The sequence below is a fragment of the Perca flavescens genome, chromosome 2 (assembly GCF_004354835.1).
Source record: "Perca flavescens isolate YP-PL-M2 chromosome 2, PFLA_1.0, whole genome shotgun sequence".
Lineage (NCBI taxonomy): Eukaryota > Metazoa > Chordata > Actinopteri > Perciformes > Percidae > Perca > Perca flavescens.
The window spans coordinates 10,768,507-10,790,597 of record NC_041332.1 but is presented as its reverse complement, the minus strand read 5'-3'; the positions used below and the strand labels follow the sequence as shown (position 1 = coordinate 10,790,597).

General features: G+C 44.4%; 2 protein-coding genes across 2 annotated transcripts; both read left to right on the top strand.

Moving 5' to 3' along the window:
• On the top strand, positions 1–10,150 carry nptxrb (neuronal pentraxin receptor b). Its single transcript, XM_028599767.1, has 7 exons — positions 1–287; positions 527–1,275; positions 3,964–4,005; positions 4,150–4,342; positions 5,388–5,629; positions 6,718–6,897; positions 8,247–10,150. The coding sequence occupies exons 2-7, from the start codon at positions 532–534 to the stop codon at positions 8,490–8,492; spliced, it is 1,647 nt and encodes a 548-aa protein (XP_028455568.1). The 5' UTR covers positions 1–287; positions 527–531; the 3' UTR covers positions 8,493–10,150.
• Positions 10,151–16,928: 6,778 nt separating this feature from the next.
• LOC114571383 (dynein light chain 4, axonemal) lies at positions 16,929–21,088 on the top strand. Its single transcript, XM_028602298.1, has 4 exons — positions 16,929–17,015; positions 17,508–17,587; positions 18,007–18,090; positions 20,005–21,088. The coding sequence occupies exons 2-4, from the start codon at positions 17,516–17,518 to the stop codon at positions 20,167–20,169; spliced, it is 321 nt and encodes a 106-aa protein (XP_028458099.1). The 5' UTR covers positions 16,929–17,015; positions 17,508–17,515; the 3' UTR covers positions 20,170–21,088.
• Positions 21,089–22,091: the final 1,003 nt, after the last annotated feature.

Genomic DNA, 22,091 nt, shown 5'->3' with positions numbered 1-22,091 from the left:
CACACACACACACACACTGCACATCGATCCATCGCCACCTTGTTTGTTCACGCTGCTGCTGGAGGTTCACCCCTGCTCTGACTCTGACGCATGCCCACAGCCTCGCTCCTCCTCTCCCCACGGATCCCCATGGTAACGCGCGGAGGAGAGAGCGGTTTAGCATCACGGAGACGGAGAAGGAGACTGAGAGGGAGCATCTCTGGTCCAGACAGCGCGGTGCCTTAATTCAGTAGGGTAAACCTACACACAGAGCAGAGCGCGGCGAGAGGAAAACATCTTCTGTATACGTAAGTGCTCCATTTCTACAGCAAACAACAGCGCTGGTAGTTCATCTGAGATGTCGAACTGAGTTTAGTTAATCGGCTCAGTAGATCGTGATAATAACGCTGATGCACTCTTCCTACACGCTGCTGTAGGCTAGCCCACGGAGTGATGCTGCTTCCGAAATGAGGACATTTTTCTGTTTCCAGTTGTGTCTGCATGTCAGGCGTCCCCCCCTCTAAACCGTAATCTTTTGCATCCACAGTGATAATGAAGTTCGTGGTGGTGCTTGTGGCAGCGGGCACCCTGGCCTTCCTCGGCGCGGTCATCTGCATTATCGCCAGCGTTTATCCCCGGAAACGCGACGCGCCTCTTGGCGACAACGGCACCCTGACATCGGAGAATCCGTTCGAGCCCCTGGAGCCCGGATCGGTGGCACACGCCGGACCGCTGGGCGCTCTGCACGGCGCCGAGTCCTACGATGGAGAGAACGGGCTCGGCGGCATTGGCCTGGAGGTCCCCACTCTGAACGAGCTCAACCTCGGGGAGGAGATCGGCGCTGGGTCCCCGAAACAGTTCAGCTTCAGCCGGTTGATCTGCACCCCTGTACCGGTCGGGGAATGCAAGACCAAAGATCTGAGGCAGCGGCGGGGGGGACAGCAGCAGCAGCAGCAGGCGGACGACCCGCTGTACGGCGCCGGGGATGAAGACTGGACTTATCTCCGGACCACAGCGGAGGACCTCCGTCAGATGGTCCTGCAGCAGAACGACCAGATCCTCATGGACCAGAGGACCATCCGGGAGCTCACCGGGAAGCTGAGCGAGTGTGAGAGCGGCCTGGAGGACGAGAGGAACATCCCAGAGCGGAGCATCGGGGTCTGGAGCGGCAACCGCCGCGTCATGGCCGGGGACGACGTGAGCTCCTCCGCCGCGGCGCAGCTGCAGACGGCGCGGGCTGTGGAGGAGCTGGCCAGGGCCATCATGGACCTCAAGGACCGCATTGAGAAACTCGAGGTAACTGGCGGGGGACTTTGGCAAAACCTACTGCCGTTTGCTCTCCAGTTTGAGTTCTGTTTGGCAGCATGACATTTGGCCCTATAACCAAAATCCTGAATTAGCCAGGTGAGTCACCGTTGTCCAGTGACTAAAATTAGGCCTTTGTCTGGCCCATTAAAGAGCCCGTTGTCCCAATATTGGTATCCACTGTGAAGTCCAGTTTAAGATCTAGGCTATCTGGTGAAATTTGAGTAAATAATCCTTTCAGAATTTAGGCTACTTCACCAAAATTGAGAGATTCAGATTAGAAAAGTCCCACAACCCAATGCAATGGCAGTTAGATGCTTTAAAAGCCAGTTGCCTAGGAGTTGGACAGATGTTCATCACCAGGCGCCCTGATCTGTCTCTACCTCCCTCCCTCCATCCCCCTCTTTATCGATTCTCTCCCTCTTTTATCTTCTTACCTCGCCTCTCTACAGATAAGCAACTCATGAGACGTTCCTCATGTCTTGCGCATGCTCCCCATGGACCCATGGGAAATCTTTCTACCTGCTGCCCCCCCCCCCCCCCCGCAGCTGCCTCTACCCTCCGCCTCCGCATCCAACAGCCGGATAGAGACATAAATAAAAGATGAAGCTGGCTGGACAGGAAGGTGGTGGTGGTGGAGGGGAGTCAGGTTCTCAGCTTGTGTGTGTGCTGAGATTGAGACATTGGCACGGCTTATAACCACACACACACACACACACACACACACACACACACACACACACACACACACACACACACTGCTGCATCACTGCCAGCCCTCTCCAAGCCCAGTCACTTACAAGGTTGCCTCAGTCAGTGTGAATTTATATCCTGTTCGTCCAGGTCCAGTCCTGCCTCAGCAACTCTCTTGATATTATATATCACCCTCATCTACAGCATCTCTCTCTCTCTCTCTTTACTGCTGCTTCACCAACACCATCTTTTTTCATTCTGCTATGAGTACTAATGCTACTACTGCTGGGCTACTATTATCAATACAAGACCTCTCACTGTGTTCCTTTGTTATCGTTTTACTTCCCGTCCTGCAGTTTCATTTCAGTTTAAACCCACTATGACTAAAATGGATAGTAAAATGCTTCTATTTATAAAGAGAACAGGAGTTGGCTCTTCTCATTGCCTTCATGTTACATTTTTTTAAATCCTCTAGGGTGCAACCAGCGAGGAACAAAGATCCACTCAATTCCAAATAAGTTGGACTAGCACTCGCAATTTTATTCTTGCATTTTTCTCTTATTAAATGAATAGTCTACTTGAACACGTACATTCATGCCCCTCCTCCACATACTGTGGAACCAGATGTCCATTTTCACAGATTATACTGATCTCCGTCCATCAGTAGTCAATCAGGACAATCACAATCTCTCCAACAGTCAATACTTTTGATTTTTTTTATATTATTTTTTGGACATTTTATTTCTTTATTTTTATAGGATAGCTGAAGACATGAAAGGGGAGAGAGGGGGGAATGACATGCAGATCAATCAAAAAAATTTGAATTTACGATTGCTCAGCCCATCAATGTGAATACATTTTATACTACATGAACCACTCTGTTCTACAACTACAAAACTACACCAAAAACCACACTGAAAAACAGTTTTCTGCTTCGTGATGAACGCTAATAACATAATATAGAAAATAGAATGACATGCTGATGCTGTTTAGAAGGTAGTATAACCCTCAGCATTTCACCATGTTAGTTTAGCAAGCTAATTTGCAAATGGGCAGTTAACAAAAAGCACAGCTGAAGACGATGACAATGTCATTATTTGTCAAGTATTTGGTCATAAAAGAAAGTATTGGACAAAATAAATGTAACCGGAAGATGGCGCTAGATGTATAGTCAGGGGATCACCAAAATGGTTACAACTCATCCTGAGGGCGATATGAATATGTGTATTAATTTCATGCCAATCCATCCAGTAGCCTATAGTTGTTTGTGAGACATTTCACAAAAAACTAAAATGTCAACCAGCCGGTGTAAGGAAAAGGTACTTTATTGTCACATACACGTAGCGAAATCTATCCTCTGCATTTAACACGTCCCTCAAGGGAGCAGTGGGCAGCCATTTACAGCACCCGGGGACCAACTCCAGGTCTGAGGGCACTGGCTGGAGAACCTAGTACATGTGTTTTGAGGGTGGGGGAAACCGGAGCACCCAGAGGAAACCCACACAAACATGGGGAGAACATACAAACTCCACACAGAAAGGCCCGGAACACACCTGGATGCGAACCCAGAACCTTCTTTCTGTGAGGCCACAGTGCTAACCATTGGGCCACCGTGCTCCTATAGGAAAGGTCAGGGTTAGATTAATCCACTGGGGATTATTTGAATGTCTGTACATAATTCCACAGCAATCCATCCAATTGTTGTTAAGATGTTTCAGTCTGGACCCAAACAGTGGACCAACCAACCAACATCCAGAGCAGCATTGCCATCCCGAGGGCCACGCCACAAGTGTCGAAAAAAAAACTATTATCTGCTCTATCCAGTCCTACAAAAACTCACATATTAGACCTATAGCAACAACTACAGATGCGTTGTTTTCTATTTTCCACAGGATTTCTTTTATGATCTCCCTGTCCATCTCTCTCTGTGAGTTTTTAATCATTCTACACCTACTTACTTTTTTTCTGTCTTGCCCCCTCTTGCAGGCCGAGATAGGCCCTGCTGCCTTGAACCTCACCGACACATCTGTAGGCACGAGCAGTGGCAGCGGCAGCCCGGCTGGTAACACCGGCAAGGCTCCCGCTCCGCCCGCCGGCAGTGCTTCCTCCCCACCTGCGGCGGCTCCCCCAGGGGGTCGCCGTCCTGCCTCCCCCGCTGCCCCTGCCCCCAAGCCCCCATCTAAGGGCTCCCCGGTGCGTGGAAAGGGCACCTGGAGGGTGGAGGACCTGGAGGGGGAGCTGGAGAGGAAGATAAAGATGTTGGAGAAGGAGCGCCAGGCCATGAGGAAGGAGACGCAGGGCCAACACGAGAAGATCAACCAGGGCCTCGACACCGTCAACCACCGCGTCACTGAGCTGGAACACAGTGAGTCTGGGGGAGGAAGAGGAGGATGAGGAGGAGAGTAAAGACATGTGGTGGTGGTGGTGGTGGTGGTGGCTGAATAAATGAAGGATGTTTGGATGAACCGATGCACACAGGGATTGCTAAGCTAAGCATTGCTAAGCCGACGTGGGCCTAAATGAGAGCATGGCAAAGGAAAGGCTAAAATAAAACTTTAATGAGCACTGTGGGTGAACTGGCTTATCACAGCAGTAGAGAATAAGCTGTAGATTAAAATGAGATGATTAATGAGTGCTGAAGGTTGGGAAATGTCAGATAGGGCTAGGAGCTGAAAAGAAGAAAAAAAATACAGCAAAAAAGAAATGAAATGAAAAAGAAATGGCCTTACTGCTTTCACTTGTAACCTGTTAATCTTCACAATCGTAGGAATTTATATTAAGGATCCTTAATCATGTAGTTTGGGTGTGTCACGATGGTTTTGAGTTTCATCGGATGAACTGTATGTCGCTGAAATTTCCCCTACCACGAACTTTACCATTAACTGGAAGCTTGTTTTTCTTTGGTAGTTACATAGAGAGTGGAAAGAGACCGTAGAAAGCAGACAGAGATCTTTGATAACAGGAGAAGTGGACGTCTCGAGGAGAGATTGAGAGTTCATGAGGTGCAAAGAGGAAGGTTACTGTAAAAAGGAAAGAAAAGGCATTACTGTATTTTCTTTTTAGCTCTGTCATTCTCCCAACCTTTCTGACTGTCTCTACATCTTGTCTGCCTTAAGAGCTGCAGTGAGAGAGGCAGATAGGCTGATCATTAACTGGGATGCTGTAGCGCTTGTCATATTCTTTTTGTGTGTGTGTGTGTGTGTGTGTGTGTGTGTGTGTGTGTGTGTGTGTGTGCGTGCGCGCGTGTGCACGCACAAACATGTGCATTAAAAGTGAGAAGAGACATACCAGTGTCTTTGTATAAATTGGCCATTCATGCATTGTCCCTTGCCCATTTTCTCTCTCCGTCTGCCTTATTTCTCTCTTGGTCTGACTATTTCTCTTAATCTCCTTCATCTGTGTCTCGCCAGCGCTGACAGAGCCGCCGTTCCCTGATGGCTTCATCCTCTCCTTCCCCATGCGAACCAACTACATGTACGGCCTGGTGAGAAAGGAGATCACAGAGATGTATGCCTTTACTGCCTGTGTGTGGCTGAAGGCCAAAGAAGGAGGCATCGGCACCCCCTTCTCCTACTCAGTCCCGGGGCAGCCCAACGAGCTGGTGCTGCTACAGGGAGTCCACAACCCTGTGGAGCTGCTCATCAATGACAAGGTACATTAAATTCTCATTCTCACACCTGTGGGTTTGAACCACACTTCAAGTGATTAAATCACGAAGTCGGTGTGCTTGTCGGAAGTTAACTGGACTAAAACAAATTATATTATGTGTGTAAATGAATGGCTTCTTCTGGTAAAAAGAATTCATATTTTTTACCCTGTAGGTTTTCTTATGATGAGTCAAACGAAATAGCCTGCCAAGGAAATCATTATTAGCTTGTTATGCGGCTCCACGGGACAATGTAAGCCAGTTGGTGCCTCGTTGTAATTTATCGATTAAAATAAGAAATTTAAACATGTTCATTCTTGTGACGGACCAACTTTTGTATGCCACGTTACATGAGTGGTGAAGAGAACAAACAGTAAAATTGAAAATGTCACAGCATCCTAATATTGCTTTATTCAATTTGATGTTGATTAGAGTTTATATTAGGTTTGGATCTCTGGATGTCCTTTGGCCTAAGGTGTGCACATGTATGACGCTGCCCCTCCAAGCCTTGCCATCCATTTAATTAAGCGTGGCTAAAAAACATTTATTCCCCTTGCTACAGAAAATGTAGAACTAAAACAGCTGGTGCCTTTGAACAACACATTCCATTTTGAAACCACAAAAACAAAAAAGAAAGACACAAAAAGGGATATACAACAGCAATATTACTTTGGATCAAATCTTTTCATCGAAAAAAAAAAAAAAAAAAACTTGAATTAAATGGTGCTGAGTGCAAGAGAAGCTCACGTTATTGAGGACAGGTGGCACAGAGGCAAGCTTTTTGCAGCTGTTGTTTTATATAGTGCATTAATGCTTACCTTTTATAGCGCTTACACTTATAGCTCCCTATGGCAGAGATGAGGGGGGTGTTTGCAACTTCAGTGAAAGTAAGGTTGGGACTGTCCACAGGGTGTAGTTTTGCTGACATAAACCACCAGTGTGTCCACATTCTGCCAACATTACCACCCCCACGTGTCCAATATCCAATCAGAATGAAAGCTTGATGAGTCGTAGCTCACCTGAAATCACTGATTGTTTCCACCAAGGCAATTTAACGTTGTCGAAAGGTGTAACCTGTATTCTCTGACCTGTAGGTGGCGCAGCTGCCTCTGTCTCTACCACAGGACGAGTGGCAGCACATCTGTGTCAGCTGGACCCTGAGGGATGGGGTGTGGAAAGCCTACCAGGGGGGGAAGATGAAGGGGAGGGGAGAGGGACTGGCTGCCTGGCATCCCATCAAACCAGGAGGAGTCCTCATACTGGGACAGGAACAGGTGAGATATACGGACGAATGGATAGATAAATGCATGGATGCAGAGATTATTAATTGATGGTTTAACAAACTGATGGATGGATGGAGGGATGACGATAGATGGATAGATAAGGTGGAAGGATGGATGGATACGTGGATACATGAGTAACGCGCGTGAATTATAATCCGACACTGACAGATGAATGGACAGATGATTGAAAGATGGAGGGATGATAGGCCAATAGATGGATGCATCAAGGGATGGATAATACATGGAGGCAGACCGAATGGTGTTTGTCCCCACGCTGGGCTGCCTCTCTCCTTCATTAGCGAGACGCCAACATTACATAACCATGATGAAATCTGACATTATCCCTCCTCCCTGGTGTCAAAAGAACAACCCAAAGCACATTGTGCAGCCCATCGTCCTCGCATAAAAGATAAAAAGCGGAGAGCTGGGAGTCCAATTCTGCAAGATGCTGCAATGATGCAACAACTTAATTTGATGCATATTTCTTTTAGAGCGAGAGAGATCTAGTACGTTATTAATCTTATTCTAGGATGAATGATGGATGATGAATTGCTGTTATGTGGATGTGTTGACCAGATTTTATGGGGGAAATCCCAGGACATCCCTCTTACTCTGAAGGGGGAATACACATTTTTAATCTAATCTACGGGAAAATCAGGAAATGACAATATTTCTGTGTGGATTAAGCTTTATCCTGCTTTTTCATTCTTCTTTAACCAGGAAGTATGACCACAGTAGTAGTTACTGTTCCAAGTAGTGTACCAATTGCCTGAGGAGGGTTGTAGTTTTTCAGGACCAGAGATAGTAGGCCTACATAAATGTCAATCTACTATTAGTATTAATCCAAAAAAGTGTAGGATTGGAGCATAGTTTTGAAAGTGTTAACCCACAAGATGTACTGATCTCTTTTTTTTTTCAAACTCATGGAGGGAAACCTTCAAGGCCAACATGCAAAACTCATAAATAAAGCAAACTGTGGGACAAATATATTCACTTATATACTTGCAATTTGTTGAGATACCCTTTTTTTGTTGTTTTTTTACTACATTATTTGTGGAAAGTATTCCCACCCCAAATGTGGTAATGTCCACTCAAACCCTTTTTGGGGGCTAGACCTACAGCCCAGAAACTCAATTTTAACCCTAGTAACGCCTGTTTTAAACCAGGTAAAATTCCCAAGATTCTAAAAGAGTTCCTGACTTCCTGAAAAAGTTCCTGCGGTGGAAAAGGGCTAAGTGATGTAGGACTGTTGTAAAATAATCCCAACAGAGCTCGGTGTCTTGGCTATTCTTAGTATTCTGACATTCAACCCTTTGTTTTTTCCAACTCTTCTACTCAAGGATACATTGGGCGGGCATTTCGATGCCTCCCAGGCACTGGTCGGGGAACTTTCCCAGTTCAACCTGTGGGATCGGGTGTTAAAGCCAGCAGAGGTTGGCGCCCTGGCCGAGTGCAGCTCCTCAGCACTGGGCAACATCGCCCCCTGGACCGACCAAGACGTAGATGTGTACGGCGGTGCCACCAAGGAGTCCCTGGACCCGTGCCACGCTGCCCAGAGGTCCAACCCCTCCAGCCCCAAACAGTGAGGGTTGACTGGGAGAGATCAGCCAATGGTGGCTGTGTTTGCTAGGTCGATTTAGGAGACAATGATGTATAACAATGTATCACATTGGGGTTTACAGTGTATTTGTTGGGGATGGGAAGCTTGCTGGTGGACTGAAATATGTGATGGTGCGATTAAGCCGTTAAGAGCGGTGTATGTTTTGTTTTTAAGCGTTGGTGTCCACGCTCGTGTGTTTACCTCTGCACTGAGATACACTGAGTTTAGTCACAGAATCACCTTAGTGAAGGCTGCATGGGTGGATCACCTTCTGGCATGAGCGGGACTCTTATGGAAGCATTTAGATGAATTATTGGCTGTGGTTAAATGTACCAGCCTCAGTTTTAGGTAATAATCTGTTGGGCCAGTTAGCCTTACATGGTTATTCATATCTAAGGGTTTCTTATTTTACAACAAAGAGACACATAACGTTCTCATCTTGTTGGTTGTGTTTAATGCTCAAACTGAATTCTGAGATGCTATCGTGGTTATATTGATTTCAACGCTCAATGGGAAACAAAATGAGTTTTGTTCATTTTTAACTGTATATGATCCTGTTGAGTGATGTCTCTGTACTGTTAGCTTTTTACACTGCATACCATGATCATGTAAAACAGTGGTCTTATTAATGTATATTGTGTAACGTATCTCTGCTAATGTTGCTCTGTGCCAGTCTGCTCCCCTTGCTGTAGCCTCTCATACACCTCACACTCCTGCAAAGTTAAGTTGCAGCATTTTTGTTTGTGACTTAGCACAGCAGTGCTCTCAATCGACCTCTGGAAGAAACACTCGATGTCTATCTAAGCACCAGTCAGACACTGACATTGTAACAAAAATGAGTGAGTTTGGTAAAACTGTGTTGTATCCTTGAATGTAAACCGGATTGAATGTAAGTGTATTTGCATGAGCAAAGTCACAGTTCCTGTCACTAAAGAAACAAACGCAAAATGTGTAAATTACAGCGTTGGTGTCCCCAAACTGCCCCACACTCTGAAGCACACAGATGTCTATTTGGTAAATCAATCCTCACAGAATGACAATGACGGAGGTGTATTAAGTGGGTTGATTATATATGTATATATGTACTTAACAGCTGAGAAAATGGAAGAACAAACAAAATAGTATGAGCAAAACTCTGGATGCATTTATTTGTCTCCAAACTTGATGCATTTTTTTCTCATTCCCTGTTATAAAAACGTATGTGGCCAAAACTGTCACTTATAACTTAAAAAAACTACAAAAGACCTAAAACTATGTTTACGTTTGAAGATAGTATACAAGAAATATTTCCTTGGTTGGCACTTGCAAGCTTGTTTATCAAAAAGGAGTGTAATTTTGCACTCTGAATGAAGGTTGAGTTGGTAATGTGGTGGTAAAATATTGAGCATGATCGATACAGCATTAAATTAAGATTACTGGCAGTTACCTTCAATGATAGACTTTCTCTGATGCAAGCCATCCATGTTACCTTGATTTTCAGGCGCAAATTATTTACAGCAAAGCCGGTTATATTGGACCTTTCAACTCTTTTATAGTCATAGTCGGTGGAGTTAACTGTTAATGTAAATCATAGTAAAGGATGGTTAAATCAAAGACAATAATTACAGCAAGTGCTGTTTGGTTCTTCCTTTTTACATAAAAGAAAGTTTGCGGTTGCGAACCGATCCAGTGAGTGCTGAAGGTCGCAGGCCGATGATGCCATCAGGACCACATCATCTGCAAAGAGCAGCGATGAGATCCCCAGCCCACCAAACTGCAACCCCTCCCCACCCCGACTACGCCTCGATATCCTGTCCATAAATACTACAAACAGGATTGGTGACAAACCCCTGGCGGAGGCCAACCCTCACCTGAAAAGAGTGTTACCGAGAACCCGGACACAGCTCTCGCTTTGGTTGTACAGAGATTGGATGGCCCTGAGAAGAGACCCCTTTCCCGCAGCACCTCCCACAGTATCTCCCGGGGACCCGGTCATACGCCTTCTCCAAATCCACAAAACACATGTAGTATCCCAGGCTCCCTCCAGGACAGTGAAGAGCTGGTCCGTTGTAACCAGGACGGAACTGCATTGTTCCTCCTCAACCCGAAATATTGGCCGAACCCTCCTTTCCAGCACTTGGAGTAGACTTTACCAGGGAGGCTGAGAAGTGTGATACCCCTATAATTGGACACCCTCTGGTCCCCCTTTAAAAAGGGGAACCACCACCCCAGTCTGCCACTCCTTTGCCACCGTCCCAGACTTCCCCAATGTTGAAAAGGCGTGTCAACCAGGACAGCCCCTCCACACCCAGAGCCTTGAGCATTTCTGGACGGATCTCATCAATCCCGGGCTTTGCCACTGTGTAGTTGTTTGACTACATCAGTGACTTCCGCCTGGGAAATCGGCGACAATCCCCATTATCCTCCAGCTCTGCCTTCGGATTCAGGAGTTCCTCAAAGTGCTCCTTCCACCGCCCCTATTACCTCCTCAGTTGAGGTCAACAGTGTCCCATCCTTACTGTACACAGCTTGGATGGTTCTCCCCCCTCCTGAGGTGGCGAACAGTTTTCCAGAAGCACTTTCTCGACCGAAAGTCCTTCTCCATGTCTTCTCCAAACTTCTCCCACACCCGCTGCTTTGCCTCTTTCACGGCAGAGGCTGCAGCCCTCGGGCCTCTCGGTACCCTGCAACTGCCTCCGAGTCCTCCGGGATAACATATCCCGGAAAGACTCCTTCTTCAGTCGGACGGCTTCCCTGACCACCGTTGTCCACCACGGTGTTCGTGGGTTACCGCCCCTTGAGGCACCTAAGACCCTAAGACCACAGCTCCTCGCTGCAGCTTCAGCAATGGAAACTTTGAACATTGTCCACTCGGGTTCAATGCCCCCAGCCTCCACAGGGATGGAAAGCTCCGCCCGGAGGTGTGAGTTGAAAGTCTGTTGGACAGGGGCCTCCTCCAGACGTTTCCCAATTTACCCGCAACACGTTTGGGCTTACCAGGTCTGTCCAGAGTCTTCCCCACCCTCTGACCCAACTCACCACCAGATGGTGATCGGTTGACAGCTCTGCCCCTCTCTTCACCCGAAAGTGTCCAAAACATACGGCCTCAGATCAGATGAAACGATTATGAAATCGATCATTGACCTTGGCCTAGGGTGCTCTGGTACCAGGTACACTTATGAGCATCCCTCGAAGTTATAGACAATCCATGACTAGCACAGAAGTCCAACAACAAACAACCACTCTGGTTTAGATCAGGGAGGCCGTTCCTCCCAATCACGCCTCTCAGGTGTCTCCATCATTGCCCACGTGTGCGTTGAAGTCCCCAGCAGAACAATGGAGTCCCCCACTGGAGCCCCATGCAGGACTCCAGTCAAGGTCTCCAAGAAGGCTGGATACTCCGAACTCCTGTTTGGTGCATATGCACAAACAACAGTAGGGAGTTTCCCCCCACAACCGCAAGCGTAGGGAGGCGACCCCTCGTCCACGGGGTAAACTCCAACACACGGGCGCCAGCCGGGGCTTGTGAGTATCCCCACACCCGCCCGGCGCCTCACACCCTGGGCAACTCCGGAGAAGAAAAGAGTCCAACCCCTATCCAGGAGTATGGTTCCAGAACCGAGACTGTGCGTGAGGTAAGCCCCACCAGATCTAACCGGTAGCGCCCACCTCCCGCACCAGTTCCGGCTCCTTCCCCCACAGAGAGGTGACGTTCCACGTCCCCAGAGCCAGCGTCTGCTGCCCGGGTCTGGTCCGTCGAGGCCCCTGACCTTCACTGCCACCCATGTGGCATCGCACCCGACCCCAACGGTTCCTCCCACAGGTGGTGGGCCCATGGAATGGAGAGGGAGTTGCCACGTAGCTTGTTCGGGCTGTGCCCGGCGGGCTCCGTGGCAAACCCGGCCACCAGGTGTGCCGACGAGCCCACCGTCTGGGCCTGGCTCCAGACGGGGGCCCCGGGCTTCCTCCGGGCAGGGTCACTCCATCTCTGCTTAGCTTTTTCATTGGGGTTTTTGAACCATTCTTTGTCTGGCCCCTCACCTGAGACCACTTTGCCTTGGGAGACCCTACCAGGAGCACAAAGCTCCAGACAACACAGCCCTCAGGTTCACAGAGACACACAAACCTCTCCACCACGATAAGGTGATGGTTCACGGAGTCTGCTCCTTGATGTAGACATAATAGATTACTCAGAGTCGGTCGTGACAGCTGATCTGTCCACCCACCCCCCCAAAAATACACACACGTTTTTGGCTTTCGGCTCAGCTGAACTGTGATGTCATGTGTATCTTCAGACTGCCAACATTTCACGATATTATGTGTCTCACTTGTGCTTGATTTCCTGTTTTTTCCCCTCTGTTTTATGACTAAAGAAAATAAGTGATTAAAGTTGTGGTATTTTAATCCCTACAGCTCTTCCTAAAAATCCCACCACTATTACTAATGTTGTTGCTAATGACACACAGTTGACACACAACAATGTGAGTAACTCCATTATTAGGTGTGTCACTCTTGTAAAACTGCTATTTGATTTTTTTAATTTATAGGTTTTATAAATTCATAAAAAGCCTCTTTCTCTTGCTCATTGTGTCACTCGCTTCAGTAATGGTCTTTCAGTCTGTCTGATGACAGTTTGTGGGTTTCTGGTTACTGCCAATCAAATATGAGCAAACCACCCCCACACAGTCCTGGTCAGGTTTGACTGTTTCACCATGACGACATCTCAACAACTATTGAATAGATTGCCATGAAATGTGGTGCAGACATCCATGCCCCCCCCTCTAGGATGAATTGTAATACCTTTGTTGATCCCTTATAGCTTTAGTACCATCATCAAATCATGATTTAATTTGTCCATTACTTTGATCTAGCTGTGCTTTGTGTTTACAGTGCCATTTGCCATTAGCAAATATCAGCATGTTAACATGCTCAGCTAGGATGGAGAATGTGGTAAACATAACTTCTTAGCATCACCATGTTATAATTGTCATTGTGAGCATGTTTGCATGCATTTAGTATCAGTGCAGTTGTGCTTACCAAGCCATTAACATGGCTGTAGACTCACATTTTATCCCAGCTGTGTGTGTGTGTGTGTGTTTGTGTACGTAATGCATCCATTTTTTTCCAAGGAGTCATTAAAGGCTAGCAAGAATAAAAGTTTGCTTTGACTTCGAATAAGTTGTGATGCAACAAAATTGGCAAATGCATAAACAAATGCCCTGAAGATGCATAATGTACCCTGCACTGCACAATTCTAACCTGATTTGGCTGCCTGCAGCCATTGATCAATAACAGGATCAATCAGTGCGGTGAATGAGTTGGTGAGTCAGTCAAGGAGTCATCAACCACTCAGTCATCTGAATAATCAGTCAGTCAGCCTTCCAGTCAATCCATGAGTCTTGCAGTCATACAGTTGGTGAATATTTTCAAATCTCTCCATCACGGCTTGTTAGCAGAGTCACGTGGGGTCTCCCTCTGCTGTTGAATTATAGATGCCCCTTAATTACCTCTGTTTGATGCCGGCAGATATTATGGAAATCCTGATATGACCCACCACCACACTCTCAGACACAAACACACCAACTCAAATATTCATTTTCACAGAAAACCTCCATACCATTCAACCCTTTAATAATCTATCTCAGTGGTTTAGTCTACTGTATTGTAGTGGGTATACTGTACTGTATACATATATATGAGCCAGAATCTGCCTTTGGGGGGTGTGGGGGGAGCATATCATAGTGGGGGATCTGAGTGTCCTCTGAGGGAAGTTCTGAGCATCAACGACTTCATTTCCTGTATTCGGATACACTTTTATGCACCAATTTACAGTGGAAATAACTTTATTCAGCCAATGTAAAGAAGAAAAAATGTAATGGAAAGTATGTTGTGGCGTGTCAATGGGCATTTTTAAGTCGGTATATGGAAATCCTGGAGCTTTCTTAGTGGGTATACTGCGTAAAACTGCATATCCCGTAGACTACACCATCTGATCCATCTCAACGTTTACTCATCCCCTGATTGATGCTGCGCAAACGCTTGCAGCGTGTCAACTAGAGAAACAGATTAACAAGTTGTATTTTCACTGCAATGCATTGCCTAATTGTTGCAAGCTCTCCAGTCATGACATTCTTACACATCATCCATATCTACGTTCTGTGATTTTACTGTTGATCAGTTCTTCACCTTACCTCGCACTGCTGTCGTCTATTATCCAAACCTTGATTTTCTTCATCAATGTGCAGCAGCGTTTTCTGTTTTTGACTCTGCCCGTGCCTTATCTCATACTAACTAGAGAATGTTTTCCCCTCATGATGAATATTTTCCTCAAGGTCCTTACACCACCACCTCCTACTCCGCTCTTTTATCCACCTCTTGTCACCAGTTGGCATCTTTTCACTGCGCCTTCTGTCAAAAAACCCCTCCATCTCCTTCTCTCCATCCTTCTGCTGCTTTGATTTGACATTCTTATTTCAGAGTGAGTGCTCACCTGGGTATTTATTGCTCCCGCTCTCACTCTCTCTCAGTGTATTATAAGATGCTTCACACTTGATCTGAGATAAGGGCACACATCCACATTACACACGTTGTTAGAATCACTGTCATTTCTCTTGTTCTAATCTATAAAACATAAATTCAAATAGGTTAAGACGCTGATATATAAAAATCAAACAGATAACATTGAAAGTAGAGGACTCATTTTAATATCCTTTCTCAGAAATACATCATTTAAACTATACAGTGCATATGTAGTGAACCTATTTCACTTTAGCCTGCCCGCCTGGCCTGTTCACTTTTTCACTCACTCTCGTCACAATTTGTGCTTGAAAAAACATCCCTTGCCTAGGCTAATAAAAGTTTTTATGTAGAAATGTGTTCCATTCCAATGAAACATACAAATCTCGTTTTTTCTTTAAAGTAATTACTGTAATCAAAATCAGAATACAATTTATTGCCAAGTACTTTTTCACTTACAAGGAATTTGCCTTGGTGAAATATGAATAAAGCAGAGTACTGAATATGAATATTACAATAAAAATATGTAAAAGACACTATAAATTAACGAATATTTACAATATAACTGTATTATAATAAGAAAAGAAGGCCTCACAGTTTTGTGCAAGATGTGAAGAAATGTTGATGAGGTAATCATTTCTGTTTCACCTTGGTCCTTTTTTTTATATAGGCTACCTGTTTCAATAAGTCTTTTCTTTCCTTCAGCTCTTGAATCCTTGCATCTAAACTGGATCAATTGGGCTGAACAAAGACCCTGCCAAAATATGTCACAGCGTAATCTGCAGTGTAATGGCTCACTGTTTCTCTCAGTTGACAGACTCTAGAGGTGAGGTGAGGGGTTTCACTTTATGGTCAACAAGTTGCATCATTCTTCTGGTTGCAGAAGAGAGGGAGAGAAGAAGGAGAGAAAGATGATCATGTGTTTTTGTCTGCCTTTCCAAGGATTCACAATCCACTCTAATCTATACGGTAGTCATTGTTTCAGAAACCAAATGCATCCAGATGCTCGTGGTGGTATTTCAGACGGGGTTAGTCTGTTTCAGTGGGATTATGAGGCTTAATGCACAACCCAGGTTAACAGACACGACTGCATAGAGAATCACATATCTATCTATTACTGTGAGTGTGTGATTTCGGATGTGTGTTCTTTGTCTGTGAGTGTGTGTCTGTGTGTGTGTGTGTGTGTGTGTGTGTGTGTGTGTGTGTGTGTGTGTGTGTGTGTGTGTGTGTGTGTGTGTGTGTGTGTGTGTGTGTGTGTGTGTGTGTGTGTGTGTGTGTGTGTGTGTAGAGCACAATTCTGGGTCAAAACTCTCCATCTGGGGATTCCACCCAGATGTTTCCAGCTGAATGCGGGTCAGATTCAATGAGAGGGCTGATTACGAAAGGATAAAAAAGGTTTTATTTGCACACAGCTTGAAAGACAGTGGTGTCATTTCATAGCAGACAGATAGGCAGTCGTGCACAGTAACTAAATGAGGTATTTTACCTTCCCTTGACTTCAATTTGATTGTACTTTTTACTTCTATTTAACTACATTTCTGAGAACATTATTTGTTCCGAATCAGAATCATCAATTATTTTGACTTTGGGTTTAAGTTGCTCTCAATCTAGGCCTACTTGCACACTTGCTCAAGAACAGTTTCCAGGAAAGATAGGAATAGACATACAGCTAAAAGCAAGGAGAACACAGTTACAGTAACATATAGGCTACTGTAACTAGCCATATAACACATGTCTATATACAAATCAAACTGTTAATGTGAAGATATATAGATAGATAGATAGATAGATAGATAGATAGATAGATAGATAGATAGATAGACAGACAGAGAGATAGATAGATAGATAGATAGACTATTAGTCTTTCAGTCGATTGACAGACTCTAAACCAATAGGAACGAAGCCTGGCTGTAGTGGGCGGGGTTTCCCTTGTACGGACATCCGTTGTTAAAATGTCTCCTTAACAACCGAACTGGGTGTCGGGCAGCAGAAGTTTTCGGTGGAGAAACCCCTCGTAAGTAGTTATGTATTCACCTCTGTGTCACTTATTTGTTCTCGACAACACATTGCAACTCGTAATATTACGACGGTGGATTTAAAAAGAGCGGACTTTTGGGGCTTTTGAACCGGTAGCATCAGCTGTTTGCTATCAAATAAGCTAAGCTAAGCTAGCTAGTAAAACCTGGTTCGCTAGTTACCGTTACTAAGCTGATCAAGCCTGGTCGCGTTTACAAACAAACCGATATCGTCTGAAGGAGGAATAGCCATTTCTGGTGTAGCTAAACTACGACGACGTACTTGTTGTAGCTAGCTAGCAATTTAACCTCTTCCCCAGACTCATGTTACAGAGTGTTATTAACGTTAGCTAGCGTTAAGTTCCACAGATGTGAGCTTGCTCTTTACTACTGGTCTGTCCGTGTCTATGCTTCACTATCACGCATTGAGTAACGTTAACTAGGGGGTTAGCTAGTTTTTTTTAACATGTTAAAAATGTCTTTTTTTGCAGGAGTCGGAATGGCTGGGACTGGTGAGGGAAAGAAAGAGGAGGCCGACTACAAGAGACTGCACAGCTTCCCTCTCATCAGGGTAGGAGAGAAGCGGGACAGTGCCTCTGGGTACAGGACAAGAACATCCTAACTGCGGTTGGGAGCAGTCCATTCTGCAATGACAACATGAACATTACATTTTGATTGTATACCTTTGCTATTTAGGCTGGGTTTTGGGTAGTTGTGGTGTGGTGTATTAGTAGGCTGTAAATTAACTGTATGTGCGTTGTGTTTGGGCAAGTGTCATTAGCTAAGTATCGGTGTCAGCTTTACGTAACTGTACCTGGCTTTTTCTTTTTTTTTTTTATTCTGGAGATGTAAGAAAGCTTCCCAGTGAGACAAAGTGCAACGTTGTGTGACTCAGTCACCAAAACATATGCAAGTTCACAGGCATAAAAATAAAAAAAGACAGAGTCAGGCAGGGGAATGTGGACCCTTATCATTTGTGTTTGTCTTCAGCATACGGACATGCCAGAGGAAATGAGGGTTGAGACCATGGAGCTTTGTGTTACAGCCTGTGAAAAGTTTGCCACCAACAATGAGGTAAATGTATTATTAATTTGTGCTTTCCGTTAGGGCTGGGCGATATGGACCAAAAGTCATATCCCGATATATTTTGGCTGAATATCGATATACGATATATATCCCGATATTTTTTTCCGCAAAGTGAGAGCAAATGTTCAGTCAAAGCCAAAATCAAATATGACATGTCACAAGTAGTTTAATAGAAACATGCAAAATCAAATAAATAATAAACCGGTTTCTTCACCTGGTTCATGATTAAATGCTCAGCTGTTCAAATAATAAAATGTAAACCTAAATACTGTATAACAGGAGTACCTTTTTTGAAATCAAAGCTCCATATTTGTGATTCGTTCCAAAGGTCAATTAAGCTTTTGATATTAATATAATCTACTTTGTTCAAAATGTAATGCCTCATGCCTGTAAGCCTAGGTTTATAGTCCCATTCTTCCACTTGATACTGCTTCCACTTAAGTAAACTAAAAGATGAACTATCGACTACAAAACAAAGAAACTAATTAATGTGTTAATACAAAGAATATTTATTATGATCGGTTCACAGATCTGAGTCCAAACGGAAACTTCACCCTTCTGAACTAAGAGTTTCTGCTTCAAGGTGAAGTTTAAAACAGACTGAAATGTCCAGGCTCATTCCTCCACTATCTATTTCTGTATGTATTTATGCGTTACGTGTCATTTTAACGGGCACTGAGCTCCAGATCCTGCAGCCGCAGACGGTCTCTGCTGCCCCGCTGTAGCTTCTCTCCGTCCGCCTGCCGCCGGCAAACTTAGTGGAACTTTCCGCCGATATCGACATACAGGTCGTCCTGGACTACGTGTAAGATCCTACCGATCACCACTCTGTCTTTGGCTGGTCCGATTTGGATCAGCGGGGACCGGCGCAGCAGCGAGGCAAAGCTGTGTTTTTCCCGGGGGAAGAGACGCTGCGGCCGGCCACGGAGCTCTCCGCCTCCCGCTGCCGCCGGAGCTCAGGTTGCTGGTCAAAGGCGGCATACATAATCATAAAACACATTGTCACCTGTTAAATGTTATTCATTGCTGTTTGTTCTTTTCATTTCCTCTATCGAACATAATTAAGCAGTACAAAAGTCCGGCATCTTTAGCGTTGATCTGAATGCTTTGGACCCCTGTTCCAAGATGGCGGCGGTTTTGACGTATGTTTACAACCTCAAGGCGACATCTGTGTATCTATGGGAGCAAGGATCACATTTGAACTATATCGATATATGCGATATGGTCTAATTCCATATCTCATTTAAAAATATATCAATATATTTTTTATATCGATATATCGCCCAGCCCTACTTTCCGTCTTTTTCTTCTTTGTGGTAGCTCCGTCAGAAATTGATATTTGCCATGCTGTGTCTATAGTTAAAAAAAGTCTATATCTGTGGCGTTCCACTTCCGGGATTGTTCCAGTTCTGCCGGGAAATTCTGCACAATGTCCTTCTTTTCAGCCGGATGTTTGTTACCTTCCACTTTCTTTGTTTTGGAATTTTAAACTTCTGTGGATTTATGAGGACTATGGTTACCTGCTTCTCAGATCTTTGCAGGGTAGACTCTGTCCAATCTGAGTTTTCTTTTGCATGACTAAAACAACTTTTGAACGTACACACGTTCCACCAAAACAAGTTCTTCCCGAGGCTATTTCCCAGCGGCACCGGGGCTCTGTCAGGCGCTTAGCGCCGCCTATGACAATTGTGATTGGTTTAAAGACATACCAATAAACCAGAGCACGTTTTTACTCCCATTCCAAAATACTGTGTGGACTAGCCAGACCCTCCTCCGCAGCCCTAGATGTATTGTCTCAGTATTTGGTTTGTTAAAAATGTAAGATGTAAGATAATATTCTTCATTGGTTGATGTTTATTTGTCTACCTAATTTTTTTTTTTTCTCTCGCTGTTTTCCCCCAGAGTGCAGCGAAGATGATCAAAGAGTCCATGGACAAGAAATTCGGCAGCTCGTGGCACGTGGTGATCGGCGAAGGTTTCGGCTTTGAGGTCACGCACGAGGTGAAGAACCTGCTCTACATGTTCTTTGGAGGGAGTCTGGCCGTGTGTGTGTGGAAGTGCTCGTAGCATCTCCTCGCGGTCCCTCCTCCTCCTCGCTGTCTCTCCTCCCCTGTAACGTGGTCACGGGGCTGGGAATGAACATTTGTGTTGCGACAGGTCAGTTTGTCCACACAACCAGCCACTGTGGCACATAATAAAAAATTATTTGGAGCTCTTGTCCAGTTTAAAAAGTGTAGTTGGCAGGGAAAAATAGTTGAAAGGGAATTTTAAAGTGCGGCAGTCACTTTGGCTGGAAGGCATACAAAAATAGCTTTCTGCCTCGTCTGTCACTTGCCTTTTTCTCTTTTGTTTTTCAACCCTCCGTCCGTCTCTGAAGCTGTATCCATGGTTCTAAACCTTTTGTGAGCGTGCATGTGCAAGTAAGTTTAACTTTTACAAAACAATACAGCCAATCAGGGTCTCCAAAGTCCTTTTATCCTCATTCCTCTTCAGGGAGCACGTGTGTGTGTGTGTGAGTTTATACGTTTTGTGTGTGCTGGACACGCACTGTTTTTTGAAATAGCATTTCACCATCACCTTCCTCAGCAGTTTGTAAAACAGTGAACTGACCACACCATCCGTCACTTCTCACACCTGTCTTTCTCTCCAACCGCACTAATCTTTCAATACAATTTTTTTATTGAATGTAATATTTTTTATGTGTACATATTTTGAGGCGACTTGAAGAACTTCTTTTTAAAGACCAGTGTCATCTTCTTACAACTAAAGGCTCCGAGTCTTCTGAGCCAAACAACACTAAACCCGATCCACCTTTTCTCCCTGTAAAGGTGTTTGTAATAATCCCTAATGATATCACCGCGCTGGGTGATATTTACAATGTGATTGGTTTCATGTTGATGCCAATTTTAATGATCCAGTGCAATGGACCATTTTGTGTGAATTGACTTGATTGTACAATAAACTCTGAAATGTGGTGAAATAGAAACCGTTGCCTTTGTTCTTCACGACATTGCTCAGTGGCTTAAGGCTTAAAGTTACATTCGTCACATTTCAGGCAAAGCATTTTAAGTTAATTTTATCATAAGCAAATGCAATTTGTATGACCACAGCGGGGAAAATATAATGGCTACTAAACCAAGGGGGAGCAAATTGAAATGGGTAGAAGGGGTATGATTTGTTATGCAGTCATACAGACATTAGTGACTACACCAGCATTTCTAAGAGTCAAATGACACAGTTGTCTCACACATCAATAGATATTGAATTTGAATGCTTGGTTTTAAATTGTAAGAAAAGAGTAAAAGTATATGCAGGAAGAACATGCCTGCAGCTGTTTTCTGGCTTTTTATTTTTTTTTTGTTTATATTTTATTTTAACGTGAGACAATACAAGAAACCATAAGTTATACAAGACATAAAGAGACAGTCACATAAAGAAATACAAAATATATATATATATATATATATATATATATATATATATATATAATAAATTAAACACGAGGAGACAAAGATGTTTCCAAAAAATAGGGTTTATTCTTTATTAGTATTAAGGAAAAAGAGAAAAGCTAAATAATGGAATGTCAGGGTTTTGTCAGAGGGGATGATGAAGACTGGATGTTGGGTTTCCCTGAGAAACTGGAGTAAGTTGTGTGTCCTTTTTGACATATTTCTGGAAAAAAGTTTCCCAACTCCCAGTCCCGTCTTTGTAGAGTTCCTTAATAAAACCAACAGATCTCAATTTCACTCGGCTAGTTCTGCTGTGTGGTTTTTAGGGAGGGATGCTCTCTAGGATAGAATAGATTTTGGTTGTCATTGTTTTCAACAATGAAACGCAGTTTAGCAGCTGTCAATATGACAGACAAACAGAAAATAACATTTAAATAGTAAAATATAAAATTGAAATAGTAAAATATAACAATCAAGATAAATAAACACGATGAGGTGGCGTGGCACATATATAAACAATGTTTTTTATTCAATTCTCGT